This window comes from Pseudonaja textilis, chromosome 6 (assembly GCF_049901715.1).
Source record: "Pseudonaja textilis isolate UNSWEBS1 chromosome 6, rPseTex1.2, whole genome shotgun sequence".
In the NCBI taxonomy this organism is placed as follows: Eukaryota; Metazoa; Chordata; class Lepidosauria; order Squamata; family Elapidae; genus Pseudonaja; species Pseudonaja textilis.
The window spans coordinates 46,882,332-46,902,748 of NC_141995.1; the positions used below are offsets into that span (position 1 = coordinate 46,882,332).

The following is a 20,417-nucleotide window of genomic DNA, read 5'->3' on the forward strand; positions in this document are numbered from 1 at the left end:
TAGATTCTTACAAAGTTTCCAGATTGTATCCAAAAACTCAGCCTACAGCATAGAAATTCTCGATGTAAATCCTGCGGGGTGGGAGTGGGGGGAAAGAGAAGACAATATTCCAGGCCAGCTGCACTTTAGGATTATTTTTAAGGTTGTCCCACAAGACCTGCATTTCAATAAACAACCTTGAAATTGCCAGTCAAGCATGGCTGATGGGAAACCTCTTCTCGGCTAACTTGCTTCCTGACTTCCGGGCTCGACAATGTAAGGACTTTTGAGCCTGGCTTGTAACACACCTGGGCTCCACCTGAACGATGCTGTACTGGTATGGAATTAAATGATTCACTCCTCCGAAACAAAGAGACAGCATAGCTTAACTTGTGATCTAACCTACCCAATTCCCCATAATGGAGAGCTGCAAACACCTTAAATTTGATACGCTGCAAAACAGTCCAACACAAACTCGGGTTGTGTGCCAAGCACAATTGTATCTGGTGGAAAGAATGCCTAACTTACAGGATTCATAGGACCTTGAAAAAATAAAGCTTTTGCAGGTTGTTTTCTTCCTATTAGAAGGAAGCAAGGTCATTAGCATACTAATGGATGGTGTCAGCTACTTATATTCTGCAAGAACTTCCTAAGCATACGCAACCACAAGAAACGTTTTCCAGAAAAGCACCAAGGCATCCAAGACAACAAATTCATCTATTATTACCTCCAACGTTCATATGCTGAACCAAACAGCGCCAGCATTTCTAATTTGAGGAAAAAATGGAAAACTACCATGAGTTCATAACAGGTTAATAACAACTTACTACTGCCCTAGCTTCGTCAACTTCAAATATATGGCCAACCATCTCATGACATAACAGAGGCTTATTTCCCTAGATGCAGAAAAGCAATGTCCTCTGTCAGAGCACAGTGTCATCAGTATAATGTACACCCCACTGTGCACACACAGCAGGTTATAGCTAAGGAATAAACTCTGCACGGGACATCTATGGAGTTTCTCAGTCATCCAGGTCATGGCTGTACAACAACACGGTACAATGCAAGGAGACGTGTACAGATCAGTACGCTGGGGAAGTAAAACTTTACAAACGCATGGCGCAACATAGGAGAACAAACCCACCAGTGGTCTATCTGCATTTGAAAGATGAAGCAAAGTCCACATTTTGGACAGAGAGGTTGGGAAGAGGGGTCAAAGAGGCCTTCTAGGTCAAAACTGAACAGGCCTCTCTCAACAGAGAGAGAGAGGGATACGACATCAGTGAGCCTCGGTGGCGCAATGGTTAGAGTGCAGCAATGCAGGCTACTTTTGCTGCAGCCAGCTGTCTGCAATTTGGCACATCGAATCTCACCAGGGCTCCAGGTTGACTCAGCCTTCCATCCTTCTGAGGTGGGTAAAACGAGGACCCAAATTGTTGGGAACAAGAGGCTGACTCTGTAGACCGCTTAGAGAGGACTCTGAAGCACTATAAAGCAGTATATAAGTCTAAGTGCTATTGCTATCACCTGCCTATCTCCAGTTTACAACAGCCTTTTCAACAGTTCCAAAAAGGTTTCACGCCCATTTGCACCGCTCAGGTGATCCTGAGGACAAAGACAAACCTCCAAGTGGCCTCAACAACCCTTTAAAAAGGATGCAAATGACCAGCTGTCTGCAAGGAGTATAAATCCTTCCCTTTCCCACTATCCAATCAGAGCTAAAGAAGCTTCTTGAATGAGAAGTGAAATGTCTTCAAAAGAAAAAAAAAACAAGAAAGTCCAGTTGCCTCTTGAAAAAGGCACCGTTGGAACATCGGTAAAGAAGGAAACTATCTTATGGCACACTCTATGCATTTTTATTGCAAAGTCTTATTGAAGCGCAGTGCTAAACTCAGGGACGCCAAAATAAAGCCTTAGTGAACCTACCTTTCGTCCTATTGCACCATTTGGCTTTTTGGGAGGCGGGGGCTCGAAAATCCTCTGCTGTTGTTGAGGTGGAAGTGTGGAATATAACGGAATGATCTTAATGTCACCAACCTCCGGGCCCAGATCATCGATTTCACGCTTTATCCTCTTGCAGGCTTCATCTATCTCCTACGCAGGACAGACCATGAAAACGTACTTTTAAAAAAGTAAATAAAATAAACCTAATTGCTATGCAATTATTATTATTTCTTTAAAGCAGCCCTCTTGCAAAACAGGATGCCTCAGAACTTCTTGGTACGCTGGCTGAATTTCCAATGGGATTTTTAACAGTCCAAGAGGTTTCTGTTTTTAAATTGGGGAACGTAACTGCCTTGTTTGTATTCAATGCCCTTCTTTCTTTTAAGTCATATTTCCTAATTAATTCTCTACAAATTGTACTAAACTTGAAATCTCTCACCCAGGAATATTAAACTGCACTCGTGACCTTTTCCATTTTCACAATCTGAAGGAAATTAATGTGCACGATATTTTAAATAAGCCAATTAAGCTTTAATGTCACGTATCACTAATGCAATTATAGGGGAAATTTGCTTTATTGCACCAAATCGAGAACATGCACCTTCAGAGTATAAACAGTTTGTTCCAAAAAGAAGGCCTCTCCGCCTCTAAATTAACGAGGACATACAGCAAACGCATTGAGTTTCACAAGAAAATATTATGCATCTTTCCAAGTTAAGGGCTCCAAGTAATCTGAATCTCAAAACACATGCCACTTCAATTATTCTTAAGACACCTAAGAAACAATTTCAACAGGCAGTTTCACCTATTTAACAAGAGTTCTTGTACTATTTCCAAATAATGTGCATTAAATGGATGAATTAGCTGAATAGCAGTAGAATGGAACTATCTACATTAGAGAAAAATAAAGATAAGTCAGAGATAAGAACTGTGAAGCATTTCCCATACAGAATTGTCTCAAAACTTAATGATATTGAGGGAAGGAAGGAGGGAGGGAGGGAAGGAAGGAAGGAAGGAGGAAAGGTGGGAGGGAGGAGGAAGGAAGGAGGAAAGGAGGAAAACTGCCGATGAAACAACAAGTTGTAACTTCACACAAGCCACCAAAGCACTCTAGAAGAGTCACTCAGCTCTTTATCACTCAGCTAAGCAATCCTGATGGGACTTGAGATGCTTGTTTCGCTGGGAAGCAAAGTCACCTGAAGGGTTCATTCCCTAAGGAGAATGGAAGGCAGCTGTTTTGCTTCGCTGTATTTCCGTGCTCTGTGAGTAGCTTTGTACTTTCCACCCAGTGTGCCAGGGGTGGAAAGAACGCTAGCAAACCTACAAGTAGCTATATTTGAAACCGTACAGGTGTTGTACGTAGGTCGAGCTAGCCTCAAGGTATTTCATGCACGCAAAGCATGTCCACATCCAGTCTCACATGTTCGGCTTGTAAGCTGGCAAATGGACCAAACATTCCAACTTTATAAAACCAACTACGCTGGAACAAAAGGGAATCAGAAGAGGCTTTGGAGGTCTTCTAGTCCAACTCCCAAGGATAACATTACAGAACTACAGAATAACAAGAGTTGGAAGGGTCCCTGGAGGTCTGCTAGTCCAACCCCATGCCGTTCTGGACAAATTGCTGTTCAATCTCTTCTTGAAAACCTCCAGGGATGAAGCACCCACCACTTCTGGAGGCAACCCTTGAAAACTGAAAAGAAAAAGAAAAAAAACTTTCTTCCCTTCCTTACTTCAAACCCATCACTACAAACAGATGGTTTTGTAAAAACCTGAAATAAGATTCTCAACGGCAGAATTTTAGAAATCACTAACAATAACAGAAGAGGGCCTTTGTAATAAACTAATCCATCACTATGACAACAGAATGATATTTGGTTGGCAAACCGAGAGCAGTGCTTCATGCAACATTTGGAATTTTAACCCAAGAAACATTTATTTTCTGTATTTAAAGATAGATAAACACAAAGAAAGCCAGCCTAATCCCAGTATATGTTTCAGAGAACCAGCAAATTTTATCACTGTCCATTGCCCAGGACTGAAGCACTTAGATCAGGCACCAAGCCTTGCTTCGGAACTCAAGGATGGCTCTAATCTTCGATAAGTGAAAATTAAATCTAAATTCCTATGCTGCAGATATTATTACATATTTCACTGTTTCCTACAAAGTCGTATTTAAGGCATACAGATAATTTGTTCCTCCAAAATCTCAGCCTCCTTAACGGTGGCCCTGGTCATCTTCTTCAGATCTGTTGTTATAGAAATGGGTAGTTTATACTATAGTGTAAAAGTAAAATGCTGAGGTTTGATGTTATTATCTTACTCTACTGCACAAAAGAGATTTGGAAGCCAATGCCTTTTCTTTCTTCTTCTATTCTTCTCTTCCCTTTTCCCTTCCCTATTCTTCCTATTATTTGCTTTTATGTTTTATATTATAAACTAATAATAAAATAGTATACAGATTTCATAAATCATAAGGTATTTTAAACAACGGGTTTAAACCACTGTCCCTGGAATGTATTTATTTATTATATTTATATATATATATATATATATATATATATATATATATATATATATATATATATATATATATATATATGTGGATCTTTGTTGTTCGGGTTTTCTCCCGCGTAAGATTCGAAGTATCTAGGCAACGTTTCGATGAAGTCTCATTCATCATCTTCAGACTTCTGTCTCCGGCTCTGTGCTTCTCAGAGTAATGTGAGATTGCAGCTGCTTCTTCCTTTTAACTGCTAGTGGGGTGGGACTTGATTGGGTGGGGGCTTGGCTGTGTTCTGATTGGGTGGGGTGTGTTCTCATTGGTAGGGGTTTGGCTGTGTTCTGATTGGTTGGGGGTTGGCGTGTTCTGATTGGTTGGGCGTGTTCTGTTCAAGTGGGGACTTGGTTGTGCTCAGGTTAGTCTTAGTTGCTGGGGGATTTGAGTTGGTGAGCTGTGATCTTGCTGTTTGGCTTCAAGTTCGTGGTCGTGCTGCATCTTCATAGTGGGTGTCGGTTTGCTTCATGTATGGCTCGGAGGGGTTTGAAGTGGGTAGTGATGCAGCTGCAGTGCAGCTTCTGGTCCATGGTCGTGTCTCATCTTCTGAGTGGGTGTGAGTCTGTTTTCTACATGGAAGTGTGGTGGTGGCATCTTGTGTGGCTCTCATGGGTGTGGGTCTGGTGTCATTCTTCATGTTAGGTACTCGTCTGTTCATGAGGGCGGGTTTCCAAATGGCTGGAAGGCGGGAGGTGTCATCTCGTTTGTTCATGCTGTGTGGGCGTTTTTCTATGAAGATGCAGCACGACCACGAACTCGAAGCCAAACAGCAAGATCACAGCTCACCAACTCAAATCCCCCAGCAACTAAGACTAACCTGAGCACAACCAAGTCCCCACCTGAACAGAACACGCCTCCAACCAATCAGAACACAGCCAAACCCCCTACCAATGAGAACACACCCCCACCCAATCAGAACACAGCCAAGCCCCCACCCAATCAAGTCCCACCCCCACTAGCAGTTAAAAGGAAGAAGCAGCTGCAATCTCACATCACTCTGAGAAGCACAGAGCCGGAGACAGAAGCCTGAAGATGATGAATGAGACTTCATCGAAACGTTGCCTAGATACTTCGAATCTTACGCGGGAGAAAACCCGAACAACCAAAGATCCACATACAAATACCCAGAGAACCTCAGAAAACATACACACACACACACACACACACATACACACACACACACACACACACACAGAGTACTCACAAGGTGGGAGTTTAAATAAATCTGCTTCAGTTTATGCAAGAAAAAGAAATACCAGTTTGTCCAACATCAAAACTGGTGGTTTTTTAACATATTGTTTCAAGCAATGATCTAAGCCAAATTGATCCAAAAGCTTTCACTGGGTGTAGGATGAGCAAAGGGAAACTTGACAGTCCTGTTCAAAAGCACTGTGATAAATCTTTGTACCTGGCCCCTAAGACTAGCAATATATCCATGCCTTCTGCTTGTTTAACCTCAAGAATTGACTTAACCTCAAGAATTAAGTTGCTTATACCGGTGAGAACAAAATGAAAAAGAACTATAATTAAATCAAAATGGCAAAGGAAAAGGTCTCAGAGTTTGAAATACATTTATAGATTGGTTTCCTGAAAACCAGTATTCGTTTTTGAAACTTCCCAAAGTTATTTTGTATTCAGAGGTATTTTCAGAATGATACACGCCTGTTAACATTTGTTAAAAAGTGATCTCTTTCAATTTGTTTCTCAGCACAATTCAGAATCTCATCTTTAGCTATAAAGCTCTATTTGATTCCAGGGCAATTAAAGGGTCATCTTAAGATCTTCAAAAAAAATATTTTTTAAAATACTTCAACGGTAGATGCTGAAAATCTAACATGTTTTCTTGCATTTTCTGATCTTTACAGTTGTTTTTTATAGGTCTGACTTAACTCTTTACTACCTTTTCAAATCTAAAAAACTTAAAATCACTGCCAACTTTCTCTTAACATGCCAACTTTTGCCCTGAAAGGTGAAATCATCTGGATGAAGAAGGAAAATATCTTAAGGGTAGAACATACAAAACATACAAAATTTGAGACACACACAAAGCGTGGAATACCTCTTGTCCAGTAAGGAAAAGGAGGAGGTCTCCTTCCTCTTCCTCACACATATGGATCTGTATTACTGTACGAATGGCCGCTTCGAGGTAATCCCTTTCTGGTTCTGGAGTATAAAAAATCTCCACCGGATGTGTACGACCAGGAATCGTGAGGAGAGGACAGTTATCGAAATAAATCTGAAACTTGCCAGCGTCTAGAGTAGCGCTCATAACTATCACCTTAAAACAAAAACATAAAAAGACAGGAAGAATGGAAAGTTGGACCTCATGGAACAGAGTCGTAAATTTCAGAAGTACAACATAAAAAAAAATGAAATCTGGTTCTGCCGGTAACTGACTCGCAATTGCAATTAGGACCGGAATTTCAGTCACTAACCGATCATCATCATTATCCTCTTTTAATAACCCCATAATCCCTTGTGGGGTGGAGTCTGGGCAGTTGAATGGAGCTAGCAAAGTGTTTACTGGCCGGATGCCTTTCCTGTCACCAATGCGGAGTTTTGTTCAGCAGATATATTCTCAGTGTGCAGACAGAAATACCCATCTCTACTTAGAACTGAATTCACAGCCTTCTGATTGTGAGGCGAGAGTTTCCTCTCTAGGCCATCGTACCACCCTCCAGTCACTAACCAGTCAGTGGACTAGAACAGTGGCTGGGGACTACTGGCGGTCCATGAGAAAATTTTGGTGGCCCACAGAGAAAGGCCACCCCCAAAGCAATTAATTCAGGCTGCGCTGCCCACATGGCCCATGGGAACACAAGGCTTGCATTGCTTGCATTGCGAACAATGTGAGGTAGGGAGGGGAGGGGGGAAGGGTGGAGGGAGGAAACTTGCTCCATGCGCCCCACGCGCCTGGCCTGGCCACCGGGCTGCTTCTTTCCGCTTCTTTCTTCTTCTGCTTTTGGCTGCATGCAAGGAAAGCAGCAAAAGTCTTTCTTTCTCCCGCCCAAACTCCACCACAAAGGAGTCTTTGGGAGCCTGCAAGGCCTCCTGCTCCGAGAGGTTGTGCCAGCAAAGACTCATTTCTGGTGGAGTTTGGGGGAGAGAAAGAAAGACTTCTGCAGCTTCTGCTGCTTTCCTTGCATGAAGCCAAGTCTCTTTTTCTCTCTCCCCTTGAGAATGGAGCTGGAGACGGTATCCAGCCATCCCAAATAAAGAAGGATCGATTGGTAGGAAACCGGGGTAGGGAATTTTCCTGCAGACTTTTTTTTTGGGATTTTCCCAGGGTCTCTGGTCCGCGGGATTTAAAATTACGAGTTTGGTGGTCCCTGAGGTCTAAAAGGTTGGTGATCCCTGGACTAGGAGACTTCCAAGGTCCCTTCCACCTCTGTGATTCTGTTAAATGACTTTGGGAGTCAGAACCATCCAGCCGCAATCAAAGGGGTCTCAGCAGCCAATTTTTTCTCAACCCAATAACTTGTTTCAGACTTGAAACAAAACACATTTTTCTTTTTTCTGCATCGAACACCCCCCCAAAAAAAACCTCCGGCTTGATATATTCCACTGACCTTTAAATCAGACCTCTGCCTCACCACCTCCTTCAGAACACCCATCAAAATATCCGTAGCCAGCGTTCTTTCGTGGGCCTCATCAAGAATGATTACCCCGTAACGTTCGAGCAGAGGGTCGTTCATCGCTTCACGCAGTAACATACCATCGGTCATATACCTTGAGTGGGAAACCAGTAGATGAATTGCAGAGCTAGTAATGTTTGCTTCTCTCATTTCACTTTCATTTTCAAGGTATATCATCATCAACCTCTTTTAATGACCCCATAATCCCTTGCGGGGTGGAGTCTGGGCAACTGAAAGGAGCTAGCAGAGTGTTCTAATGGCCGGATGCCTTTCCTGTCGCCCATGTGGAGTTTTGTTCAGCAGATACTTGAGTGGACTCAATTCACAACTGTGGCAAGAAAGGTCGTAAAAGGAGGCAAAGGCCACTTAGCAAATGTCTCACTTAGCAACATAAACTTTGGGCTCAGTAGTGGCCATAATTCAAGGACTATCTGTATTGCAGGCAATTAATATTCAGAGGAGCAGATGAGAGAGAGTGAAGCTTCGATCATCACCATCCTCTTTTAATGACCCCATAATCCCTTGCGGGGTGGAGTCTGGGCAACTGAAAGGAGCTAGCAGAGTGTTTTAATAGCCGGATGCCCTTCCTGTCACCAGTGCGGAGTGTTTTTTCCCATCAGATACATTCTCATCGTGCCGAGAGAGAGAAATACCTGCCTCTACTGAGAATCGAACTCATAGCCTCCTGACTGTGAGGCGAGAGCTCCCCCTCTAGGCACCGCTCAAACACATCCAGGTACATACTTACTTCAAAATCGTTTTGGCGCTGCTGCAGTCTTCAAATCGAATAGAATAACCGACCTCTTGACCCAACATCACATCCATTTCGTCAGCAACTCGCTGGGCCACACTCATTGCAGCTACTCTCCTCGGCTGTGTACAAGCAACGCCTCTCTTTGGCCCTGGCAGCGACCGCATGTAGTCCACGCACCACTGAGGGATCTAACAGGGAGCGAGAGAAAGGAGTCCCAGTTATTACAGAGGCTTAGGAAGATGTTAGGGCTGGCTTTGAAGTAAAAGGCAAACAGATCTGCTCCAATCAAACAACGGGTGGGAAGAACAAAGGCTGTGCTCCAGAAAGACCTATGAGAAGACGTCACCTGAGGTCAGTTTTATTTACACTATTAGTAAGTTAAAAGCAACCGAGCTAAGCAATGAAGGAAGACGACAAATTAAAAAGCACATTTAAAAGGTGCCAGTAGGCGGACTATGAATATACAACTGTAATAAAGGTTTAGACGTGATCCATTTAACCCCATCTTTAATAACTAACGATAAATATTTAATCTGCCACACACATGTAAGTTATTGTTCAAAGTGCTGTGGTCACGGAGCCTGAGTAACAAGGGTTTGCAATTCCATTAGCCTAAAAAAAGAAAGCCTTCATAAATGTTATAAAGCCTCCGTAAATAAACTTGCAAAAAAACCAAAAAAACAACCGCCTTATAGAGTAGCACAACCATCCAGTATTAAGACAGACACCATTCTTCATCCAAAAAGACTAGTCGACATTTGCCAATAGCATACGTAGAGAATACAATCAAATTACGGAATTCAAAGCTAAATCTAGGTAGTCCTTAACTTAGGACCACAAGCGAGCCCAAAATTTATGTTATCTTCTTAAGTGAGCTTTGCCCCATTTTACACCCTTCCTTGCCACATTTGGTAAGTAAATCACTGCAGGTGTGAACTTTGGATGCAAAATGAATCTGGCCTCCCCGTTAATTTTTTGCTTGCAAGAGGGTCGCAGAGAGGGGGACACCGTCATAAATACGAGTCACTCGCCAAGCCCCCAGGTTTTGCTCATGGGACCCCGGGGATGCTGCAAAGGTCGTTAAGTGTGAAAAACGTTCATAAGTCATTTTTTTTCAGTGCCGTTGTGTGAATGGCCACTAAAAAAAACCCGGTTAAGTCAAGGAGAACCTGTTTTAGGCTTAGAGGTAATGCAAGTGTTCGCTGTCATTTGGAATGGGATGTATTATTGCGCTGTAATCTTTATTTTTCTTGTCTTTTAATGACCCCGTAATCCATTGCCTCGGGGTGCAGTCGGGGCACCTGAATGGAGCTGAGCATTTCCTGGCCAGATGCCCTTCCTGTTGCCAATACAGCGTTCGCAGCAATATATATTCTCATTGTGCCTGTCATGCCCCTGTCGGAGTCTGAATCTGTGGAGGAAGATGAACAGCTGACAGGGAGCGGGACTGTGGCTCCGTTGGCTGTGGAGGAGTCTGGGGAAGGGCAAAGTCTGGCTGGGCAGAGCAGGGGAGAGGTAGAACAAGGGAGAGGGGGTTCAGAGGAAGACCCAGGGCCACCCCCTCTTCATCCTAGGGCACGCAGGGAGGAATGGAGAAGGGAGCAACATGAGTTGCATGGCTTATGAGGGAGGAAAGGGCCCTGATTCCCTTCTTTAGCCACACCTGGGAATGAGAGTTTAAAAGAGATGCAAGCTGAGAGCAGGGTCTGCTGGAAACAAACTTGAGTTTATCTTGTGTTCCTGGTGTCTTCCCAACCATGTTGAGTTATTGCCATGCCTTCACATCTGGAATTCCTTTTCTTACCCTGCCAGACTAATTGCTGCATTTTGCCTTGATTGGACTTATAGTTTTTGTTGACCACGTTTTGGACTTGATTCTCTGCAGCCAAAGGGTGTTCCTGGGAGAGATTTTCTCCAGCCCAGAAGGTAACCAGGACACTGGGGTTGAAGTTGGAGCTAATAAAGGGACCCCTCCTAATTATCTGACTGTGTTGCCTTTGTGTCACGCCCCTTTGGGTCAGCGCAGTGCCCAAAGAGAGAAATATCTGCCTCTACTTAGGATTAAATACACACGCTCCTGATTGCGAGGCAAGAGCTGCACTTCTACGCCACCTCACCACTCACTGTGCTGTAATCTTTCCTTTCCCAAAGAGTTCTTTTTTCATACAATGCAAAAAAAAAAAAAAAAGAGGTATGTTGAAGTTCTTCCCTTAAGAAAAGGTCCAAACATGGCACTTATCGTCAACAATCCCTCTGACACCTGCGGGATTGAGAATACTAAAACTGATGTCATGAGGAGAGACCAGTCAGGCACGTACTATTGCAAAGGCACTTCAATATTTCATGTCTATGATGATCTCTCTCTGAGCAATATTCACCGTGTTTTACTTGCTTTTGGAAATCCCAGAACGCCCATATTTCTTGTATGGAGATTTTTCAGGGCAATGTTATCTCAGTAACGTTAACTCTGCTCTGAGGACTCATATCCAACAGTTTTATACAAGATTTTTTTAGATTTAAGAATGCGAGCAATGGCATTCTGGTTTTATTTTTAAGCCAGTCAGTAGTCAGGGGGGAACGGACCACTTTATCATTCATTTTGCTACATGATCAGCCTAACTTTTGCAAGAAACCAGAACAGCAGATCTTTATAGATTAGCAGAAGTTCAAATTGCACTGAACCTTTTAGGAAAACAGAAGAGACCCTGAAGATGGAGACAAAATGCCAGAGTTGGAGGGCGAGTGGGGGGAAAGAGGGAAGAGATAGCGAAAACTCATTGCATCATTTTCTAGTCATTAAACAACTGAAAAGGTTCATTTAAGAGATCTTGCTCAAAAGGCTAAGTCTTGAGATGTGTCAGTGCACAATGGATTACTTTAAGGACCCGGAAATATTGCTAATAGCAGGCTGAATAATTCCAGAGACATTCAAACGGAGCGCGGAGCGCCGCATACGGGTGCGCACGAGGGTTTGCAAAAATTAAGAACGGCTGCACCAAAACCCACCTGCGTGGTTTTACCAGAACCGGTCTCACCAACCAGCACAAAGGACTGATTTCGGATGAGGATGTCGGTAAATCTTTCCTTGTATTCCCACACTGGGAGCAGTAGGCGTTTCTTTAAGATTTCATAATAGCGAGGTGTGTGTGGCAGGTTTGTGAATGGGTTGATACCCTGTGGAAATATGGTGGGTTTCAAAGGGGGCAACCCAACTCCGGCGAGGAGAGCCGAGTTGGCTGAAGGACGCAAATCTTTGTCCTTATCTCTTTCCCGTTCACGGTCTCTTTCTCGATCCCTGTCCCGGTCTTTGGAACGATCATCACGATCCCGGTCACGATCCCGGTCCTTCCTAAATGGTTTTCAGGAGAAAAACATACAGTGTCAGGATTCCAGCGATTGCCCTCGAGCCAAGCTTCAAAAGAAACCAAAAGATTTATTAGGACCAACGTGTTCAACATTGACCTATATGAAGCCAACTCTGGCATACATAATTTACAGTCACCTGTGACCCTGTTTCCCCCCTCCTCCCCTGGGTGTGTCATAAATCAGATTCTCCAATTAAGCACATTCACAAGCTGGGTGTCATCAATCACGTTCTCCAATTAAGGATTTTCGGGGACAGAAAATCCGGTAGCTTAGCTACAATCTTTGTAAAATAAGTGTTGGGATGTACTTCTGGTTTTAAACTGACACACTGATCAAGAGATCCTCCAACTGAAACCCCCCATCCAATTTTTTGATTCATTTTTTTGATTATTTAGCAAGAGCATGCATACCAAATGAGCTATTGTAACAGAATTTTATCAATTTGCCATTATATTTGCATTGGCTGGGATCATAAGCCAAGAACTTGGGTCATGCAGGCACTCACTCCTGCATCCAAATGAGGGAAAAGGGAACAACTTTACTATTAATATATACTAGCTCTATACCTGTACTTCACTGTAAAACTATGTGATCAGGCTTAGTTTTGGGAGAGGAAAGTAAGGGGGGAAAAAGTGTGCCTCTGCCTATCAGCATCCATCAGTATTCATCTGGCTAGTGTCCTGTCAGTGTGTAAGAGAGTTGAGGGCTGTTTGGAAACTTAAAGAGTATTTGCTGTGTGAGCAAGAAGGAGACAGCAAGGAACCTGGGCATGGCTTAGCTCAACTGTTGAAACTAAAACTCCTCTCTGCTTGTGTTTTGCATTTGCAACAGATTTCTTTCCAGGTGGGGAGGGGGAGTAGAACTCTTTAGCATCAGAGCGTGTTAATAATATATGAAATACTAATGCTCTGGTGGTCATTTGGAAAAATCCTTTCTTAGTGAGCCCCTAGAAGCCAAGAGGAACATACGTGCCAAATGTCAAGTTTGTAGGCTTTAGGGTTCTGGAGATTTTGAGATGAAGCTGAGTGGTATTTCTCTTTTATATATATAGATAATAAAGATTATACATCATTCTCCTTCTGTATGCAACATATAACTTTACCAAAGCTTGTTAAACTTGGTGACTGAAGATACTCGTGTGCTGTCTTAAGCAATGATGGTGTAACTATGCTTTTACACATTTCAATCACAAGCTATGTTCACAGAGTACCAGATCTGTGGTCTGTTTAAGTTTATTCAAGGTACAAAGCCAAACCAAGCCAAGGCCATCAGAGTATCAGCCTCCAAACTGCAAATTCAACCATTAATGGAACGAGGCAAATGCAATAAACATATGTTGAATATCCTACACAGATGTTGCTCAGGGGAAATATTTCTGTACTGCAGCTTCCTTTTCCCCCCCAATGTACTTCCTTGGTGGCTTTTCTCATATCAGAAATCCTTTAAAGCATTTTTTTTTCAGCCCACCAAGTTGAATTATATAAAATGAAACAACAGGGGAAATGATAGAGAAAGGAATGTTTCTGCTGGCTGTGACAAGAGAAGATTGATGGGATATTTTCCAAGTACCCCAGGAACATAAATCTGTCCAAAATATCAAACATGAACAACATATTTGACAGATGTTCCCATTAATTCCAAAGTTGAAAACATCACTGTATATAACAGACCCAAATTTTAACCTATTTTCAAACTGGGATATTACTTATGTATCTTCCTCCTTTTCTGTAGTAAGTATTTATATTAATATAGCATTCAAAGATTTATTATTAATATACAGTTTTAAACAATGATACTTTGGAGCAAGAATGCTAAATTATAAATTAAGTTATGAGAAGAATTGGTGTTTTTATTGGAGCCGTAACTTGCACAGGTGGGTAGCTATACAGGTATAAATAAAAGCATTGAATAATATGTTCATCTTCTGATTTTTATTCAATTTAAATTAATGGAGATTTAATTAACTGGGATTTTTTTTAACCAAACTTCCTCTCTGAAATTTAAAAAAAAATCCCATTTAGTGCCTAGGATCTTATTGTTGTTATTGGTGATCCAATAAAGGTCATATGGTAATCTGCCTTAAGTGTTGGTATAAACAGAAATATGAGGCACAACCAAAAGTAGATAAAACTGCAGTGACTGAACCTCTAGAATATTATAGAACAATAATGATAATGCTATTTCCTAACCAAAAAAAGTATATAACTGCATGGGCAAAATTTATTTTGGGGGTTCAAGACTATAAAACTACATTCAGTCATAAAAACAGTTGAAACAAGAAAGGATGTGGGTGGAATTCACAACCACAAAGGGGGAAATATTTAAGAGTTTTAATTTTAAAAAGCTAGGTATATAATTTTCCCTATTTCCATTTCATTACCACTTGTTTAAATGTCCAGAGCTCTGTACAAATACTTACAGGCTTAAGTTTAAACCATAAGAAAGTAACAGGACATGATAAAATAGTATTTAAAAGCATGCTAGAATGAGCTGTAAATATCTGGGGAGAATGAGCTACATCAATTCCCTGCCTAATTCAAACACCAGAGAAGAAATCAACAAACCCAAAGGTGCTTTTTCAGGAAGCAAGTGGATTTCCTTGTTTTCTTTGAAGATGTTTCGCTTCTCATCCAAGAAGTTTCTTCAGCTCTGACTGGATGGTGGGGAATGGAAGGGTTTATACTCCTTGCAGGCAGCTGGTCATTTACATCCTTTTAAAGAGTTTTTGAGGCCACTTGGAGGTGGCCTCAAATGACCAGCTGTCTGCAAGGAATATAAATTCTTCCATTCCCCACCACAGAATTTGAGAAGAGGAACATCTTCAAAAAAAGGAAAAGAAAAGCAGTGCCTGAGGCCTTGAGACAACCTCACGGATGGGCCACCGCCTCGCTGATAACTATAAATTTGGGACAAACACCTGGGAGGGAGGATTTCAGAAAAGGAGACCAGGACCAGGAGCCCCCCAGACCCTAGGACACAGTAAACCTCCAAAGCAAGCCAGAGCTGAAGAAGCTTCTTGGAGGAGAAGAGAAACATCTTCAAAAGAAAAAACAAGAAAATCCAGGTGCCTCTTGAAAAAAAGCACCTTTGGGACAACTATGATCTGTATGACTGAGAACTTCCATAGACAACATTTTCATCACTTATGGTATTTGAGAGGGCAGACTGCAAAACCAGTTGTGCTGAACACTATACCTCTTGTATCAGGCAGACCAGAAGGTTCAGAGTGTTTGATTCCCAGAACCCACGACTTTAAATATCCTGATACGAACTGCTACACAAACCGGCATCCTAGTCACCAGGATCAAATATCAACAGACTGCATAATAACCAAGGGCCGTTAATAGAAATTACAAAATGTGTTGCTTCATCTTTTGATTCTGGAGCAGGAAGCTTTTCTTCTACACACACAAAAAAGTTAATCCAAGGGGGAAAGTCAATCCACAAGTGTTCCCTCTAATTTCAGAAAGGGAGTAATATTCTGCCTTAATTAAAATGTAGGGTTGTAATTGTTATATTGGGAGTAGGGGATAGGGTTGCTCACGCCTCAGTGGCTTATTTTTTAAAATCATTAAATGACCACAAAAAATCTGTATTGACTGCCACAATAGAATTCAAAGCAAGCAGCTTTTGAAATTTGTAACTGGAAAAAAACACAAGGACCATATAAAGAAGAAAATATTAACCTGCTCAGATTCTCTTTTATCTACAGTATTTTTATGAGGCCAAGGTTCCTATTAAACCTGCATATACTAATCACTAACCAAAGAATAAACTAAAAGTGATAGGGCATCACATTCATTAACTTTCCTCAGCTGAGTTTTTGGATGAATACCTTATTAAAAGGTGCACTGGGAAAAGATACATCCATCTTAACAAAAATCAACTTTTAAGAATGCAAAAAGCAAAAATAAAAATAAGTAAGAATAAAAAGTTAAATCCAATTAAGACCAAAATTATAACAACTGACACAAGAAAAAAAGCTGTTTTGGCACAGGATGCCATTATCCTTGGAAAGTACTAAAGTTTTAACCAAGTACCAACTTTTCTGTTCACCATTTAAAAAAAAAATCATTGAGGAATTCCAATAGTTAGAAAATTGGCCCTAAAATAACAAAACAAATCCTGCTGACAATATTGTCAATATTGCAAATTATTTACGCTTTTCTTTGCAATTGTATGAAAGAATAAAAGCTGAAGACAAGTTATCAGGGATGCCAGAAATTTCTCTTGCTGCTCCTCATCAACTAATCTTTTTTGTGGATCTGAAATTTAACTAGCTCTGCAAGTGGAAATGTGTTGAAAGAAACACAAAACTCCCTGCAACAAAACTTCCATGGAAACACAAAATAAAGTTCGGAAACCTGACTTACAAGTGGTTAAATGGGCCCGAGTTATACATTTAACTTGTGGAACAGGACTATCTGGACATTTTCAAAAGTAAGTTTGACCAAATTTAATGTTATCTTATCGCAAGGGTCTTCAAACTTGGCAAGTTTAAGACTTGTGGGCTTCAACCCCCAGAATTCCTGAGCTAACATGACTAGAGGAAGAATTCTGGGAGTTGAAGTCCACAAGTCTTAAAGCTGTCAAGTTTGAAGACCCCTGTCTTATTGTATCACCAAAGTGGAGTTGTGGCAATGTACCATTTGGATAAATGTCTGTGGAGTTTTTCAATCATCCAGGTCCTGCTTATCCCAAGGATGCTTTTTCCAAAAGGCAACTGTACTTTGTTTTCCCCCTTTGAAAATGTATTTTTTGTTTCCAATTGAAACTTCTTGAATGAGAAGTGGAATGTTTTGAAACAAAAATTAAAGTCCAGTTGACTTTTGGAAAAAGCACCTTTGGAGTATTATTTGGCTCTTCAGCCCTGGCCTTGGGTGGCCTCATCACCTGCCATCTTTCATCTCATTTTATTGAAAGCTTCTATTGTTGGGAACCACTCAGAGACAACAAGAGTTAAGCAGCATATGAGTTTAATAAATTATTAGCTACTACTATAAACCAAGGCCTACAAATTTGTACCCAATACAAACCTGGCTATGCAAAGTGAACACTTCCCTCACTAAAGGATGATTGGCTTTTCATTTTGAACAATCTTTCTCAAGTCATGTTTACCATTAACTGTGTAAACTATAGAGTGGCATTGTGGTGGGATGGGCAGCATAAACAAACACAGACTATGGACCTTATTTGCAGCTACTGCAGCCACTGTCTTCACCTTTCCAACTTTTTCATTTGAAGTTATTTTGTCTGGTGGCAATGATTTCCATACGTGGTATTATAGGGTTGTTGTTTTTTTTAAAAAATTACTTTCTCCCCGTCTTGGTCTACAAACCCCCTACACAAAATGTTTTTAAAAACTTAAAATAACTGAATTGGAAGGGACCTAGGAGGTTTTCTAGTCCAACCCCTTGCTCTATACCATTTCAAATGGTTGCCCAATCTTTAAAAACATCCAGTGTTAGAGCATCCACAATTTCTGGAGGCAAGTCCTTCCACTGATCAATTGTTCTGTCAAGAAATTTCTCCTTAGTTCCAGGTTGCTTCTCTTCTTGACTAGTTTCCATCTGTTGCTTCTTGTCCTGCCTTCAGGTGCTTTGGAGAATAGCTTGACCCGCCCCTCTTCTTCATGACAGCCCCTGAAATACTGGAAAATATGTCACCCCTAGTCCTTCTTTTCTCTAGACTGGCCATACCCAATTCCTGAAACCATTCTTTGTATGTTTTAGCCTCTAGCCCAGGGGTGTCCATGCTGGCTGGGGAATTCTGGGAATTGAAGTCCACACACCTTAAAGTTGCCAAGGTTGGACACCCCTGCTCTAGCCCAATGATCTTCCTTGCTACTCTTCTCTGCGCTCTTTCCAGAGTCTCAACATTTTTGGTATAATATGCTGAGACCAAATCTGGATGCTATATTCCAAGGCTGGTCTTAACAAGTCAGACCATGCTGTGGACCGTGGATTTCTGTATCTCTGGCAGACCAAAACATTATAAGTATGCAAGAGCCCTGGTGATGCAATGGTTAGAAAGCAGCATTGCAGTCTAATTCACTGCCCACTGCCAGCAATTCGATCCTGACCAGCCCGATGTTGACTCAAGCCTTCCGAGATCAGTAAAAAAAAAAAAAAACAGACTGTTGGGGGCAATTAGCTGGCTGTAAACTGCTTAGGGAGGGCTGTAAAGCACTGTAAAGTGGCATATAAGCTATTGCTAGTCCTTCCTTCCCAGTGGTCAGAATGCAGCACTGCAGGCTAACTCTGCCTACTGCCAGCAGTTCATTCTTGACCAGCTCAAGACTGACTCAGCCCTCCATCCCTTCTGAGGTTGGTAAAATGATGAGCCAGATTGTTGGGGGCAAGAGGGTGACTCTGTAAATAGCCTAGAAAGTGCTATAAAGCGGCGTGAAGCGATATATAAGTCTAAATGCTATTGCTATTTTCCTTCCTTCTCCTTCTTTCCTATTCATTTCCTCCTCTCTCCCTACCCTATCATTTCAATTTCCACCCTCCCCCTTCCTACCTTTCCTCCTTTCCTGCTGTAAAGCAATAGCACTTAGACTTACATACTGCTTCACAGTGCTGTAAAGCATTATGAAGCAGTATATGTGTAAGTGCTATTATAAGGACATTATAAAGACATTACAAGGACATCATGAAGACATTACAAAGGTATTAAAAACACTATATAAAGACATTATAAAGACATTAAAAAGCCACCATATAAAGACAGCACAAAGGAAATAAAGACATTATATAAAGATATTAAAAAGCCACTATATAAAGGCACCGTAAAGGCATTAAAAAGCCACTATATAAAGACATTATAAAAACACTATAAAGGCATGAAAAAGCCACTATATAAAGACATTATAAAAACACTATAAAGGCATTAAAAAGACAGTGTATAAATACACTATAAAGGAAATAAAAAGGCACTATAAAGGCACTTTAAAGGCATTTAAAAGACACTATATAAAGGCACCTTAAAGGCATCATAGGGGCATCATGATAGACAGCATAGGCTTGCCCCATGGGGACCGATAGAAGACCTCTCAACCCAAAGGAGGAGCCTCCAAAGGCCCGAGATCACGGCGGGCGAGCACGTGCGCGGACTGGGAATGGCCGCCAGCCCGGCCTTGCCTAAAAGGCTGTCCCCGCTCCCGCCCCCCACCCCTTCCTCTTCCTCCTGCTCCTCCCCCTCCTCCTCTTCCTCTTCGGGAGGGCCTCAAAGGCGCGTTGGGAGCCCCTCCCTCCCTCCGCAGGCCCTGACGCTGATTGCCCTCCCCCCTTACACACACAAACAAACACGGTCCCGCGCCAAAAGGGGAGGACGCTCGGTCTCCCTCCTCCCTTCCCCACTCCGACCTCCCCTCACCCGTCGGAGGCGGCGCGCTTCTTGCTGGAGCCGTAGTCGTCGCCGAGGTCAAGTCGGTGGCGCTTGGACATGGCGGCGGGAGACGCCGACCCTGCCAGCCGGAGAGCGAGCGAGTGAGCGAGCAAGCAGATAAAATGGCGGCCGGAAGGAAGCCGACGCCGTCACCGGAAGCGCCGCGCGCGGTAGAAAAGAGAGTGAAAGGGAGGGGGGAAACAAAGAAAAGCGGGCCGGGTCCGTCCCCAAGAAGCGTCCGGTGAGGGAAATCTGCACCCCCGCGCGAAGGTTCCGGGCTGCTTTTGGGGCAGCTGGCAAGACTTTTTTCCCCCTCTCTTTGCTCTTTTCTAGGTCAGGGGTTCCCAACCTGGGGTGCGAGACGATATTCCAGGGGGTGCGAGAAAAGTCCAGGTAAATAATAGGATATTGGCTATATGTTGGCATTTTTATTTTTTATTTATTTCAGGGGGTGCGAGGTTCGAGTGAAATTTCTTTAGGGGTGCGGGGCGAAAAAAAGGTTGGGAACCACTGCTCTAGGTCCATTCAAATGTTCAAATTTGCAATTTCAACCCTTTATTGTCAACTACAGCTGTGTGAAAAAGTCTTGCAAGCTTTATTGTTTGCGGTTTATGACATTTTTTGGATAGGACATTGATTTTATGATATTTTATGCTAACTGCTATGCAAATAGTTATATTTAAATAAATACTGGTGGTTTTTAAGTGAAAAGCATAAGCTTTTTGCAATTTCGTGCTGTTTCGATGGGGATTGTGAATTTTAATGCATGCTTACAATGCATGCTTACAATGCA

General features: G+C 42.2%; 1 protein-coding gene across 2 annotated transcripts in view; it reads right to left on the reverse strand.

The window, feature by feature from the left end:
• The window catches only part of DHX15 (DEAH-box helicase 15), a 39,197-nt gene extending 19,418 nt beyond the window's left edge, over positions 1-19,779 (reverse strand). Inside the window, exons 1-6 of one of the 2 annotated variants that reach the window (XM_026699760.2) lie at positions 19,613-19,779; positions 11,876-12,218; positions 8,864-9,057; positions 8,050-8,209; positions 6,540-6,758; positions 1,906-2,073 (exon numbers count right to left, since the gene is read on the reverse strand). In XM_026699760.2, coding sequence (XP_026555545.1) covers positions 1,906-2,073; positions 6,540-6,758; positions 8,050-8,209; positions 8,864-9,057; positions 11,876-12,218; positions 19,613-19,683 — 1,155 coding nt within the window. In that variant the 5' untranslated portion in view covers positions 19,684-19,779. Of the gene's footprint in view, positions 1-1,905; positions 2,074-6,539; positions 6,759-8,049; positions 8,210-8,863; positions 9,058-11,875; positions 12,219-19,219; positions 19,394-19,612 lie in introns of those variants that run through there. The other variant, XM_087936505.1, reaches the window with a different exon arrangement.
• Between the last annotated feature and the right edge of the window lie 638 nt (positions 19,780-20,417).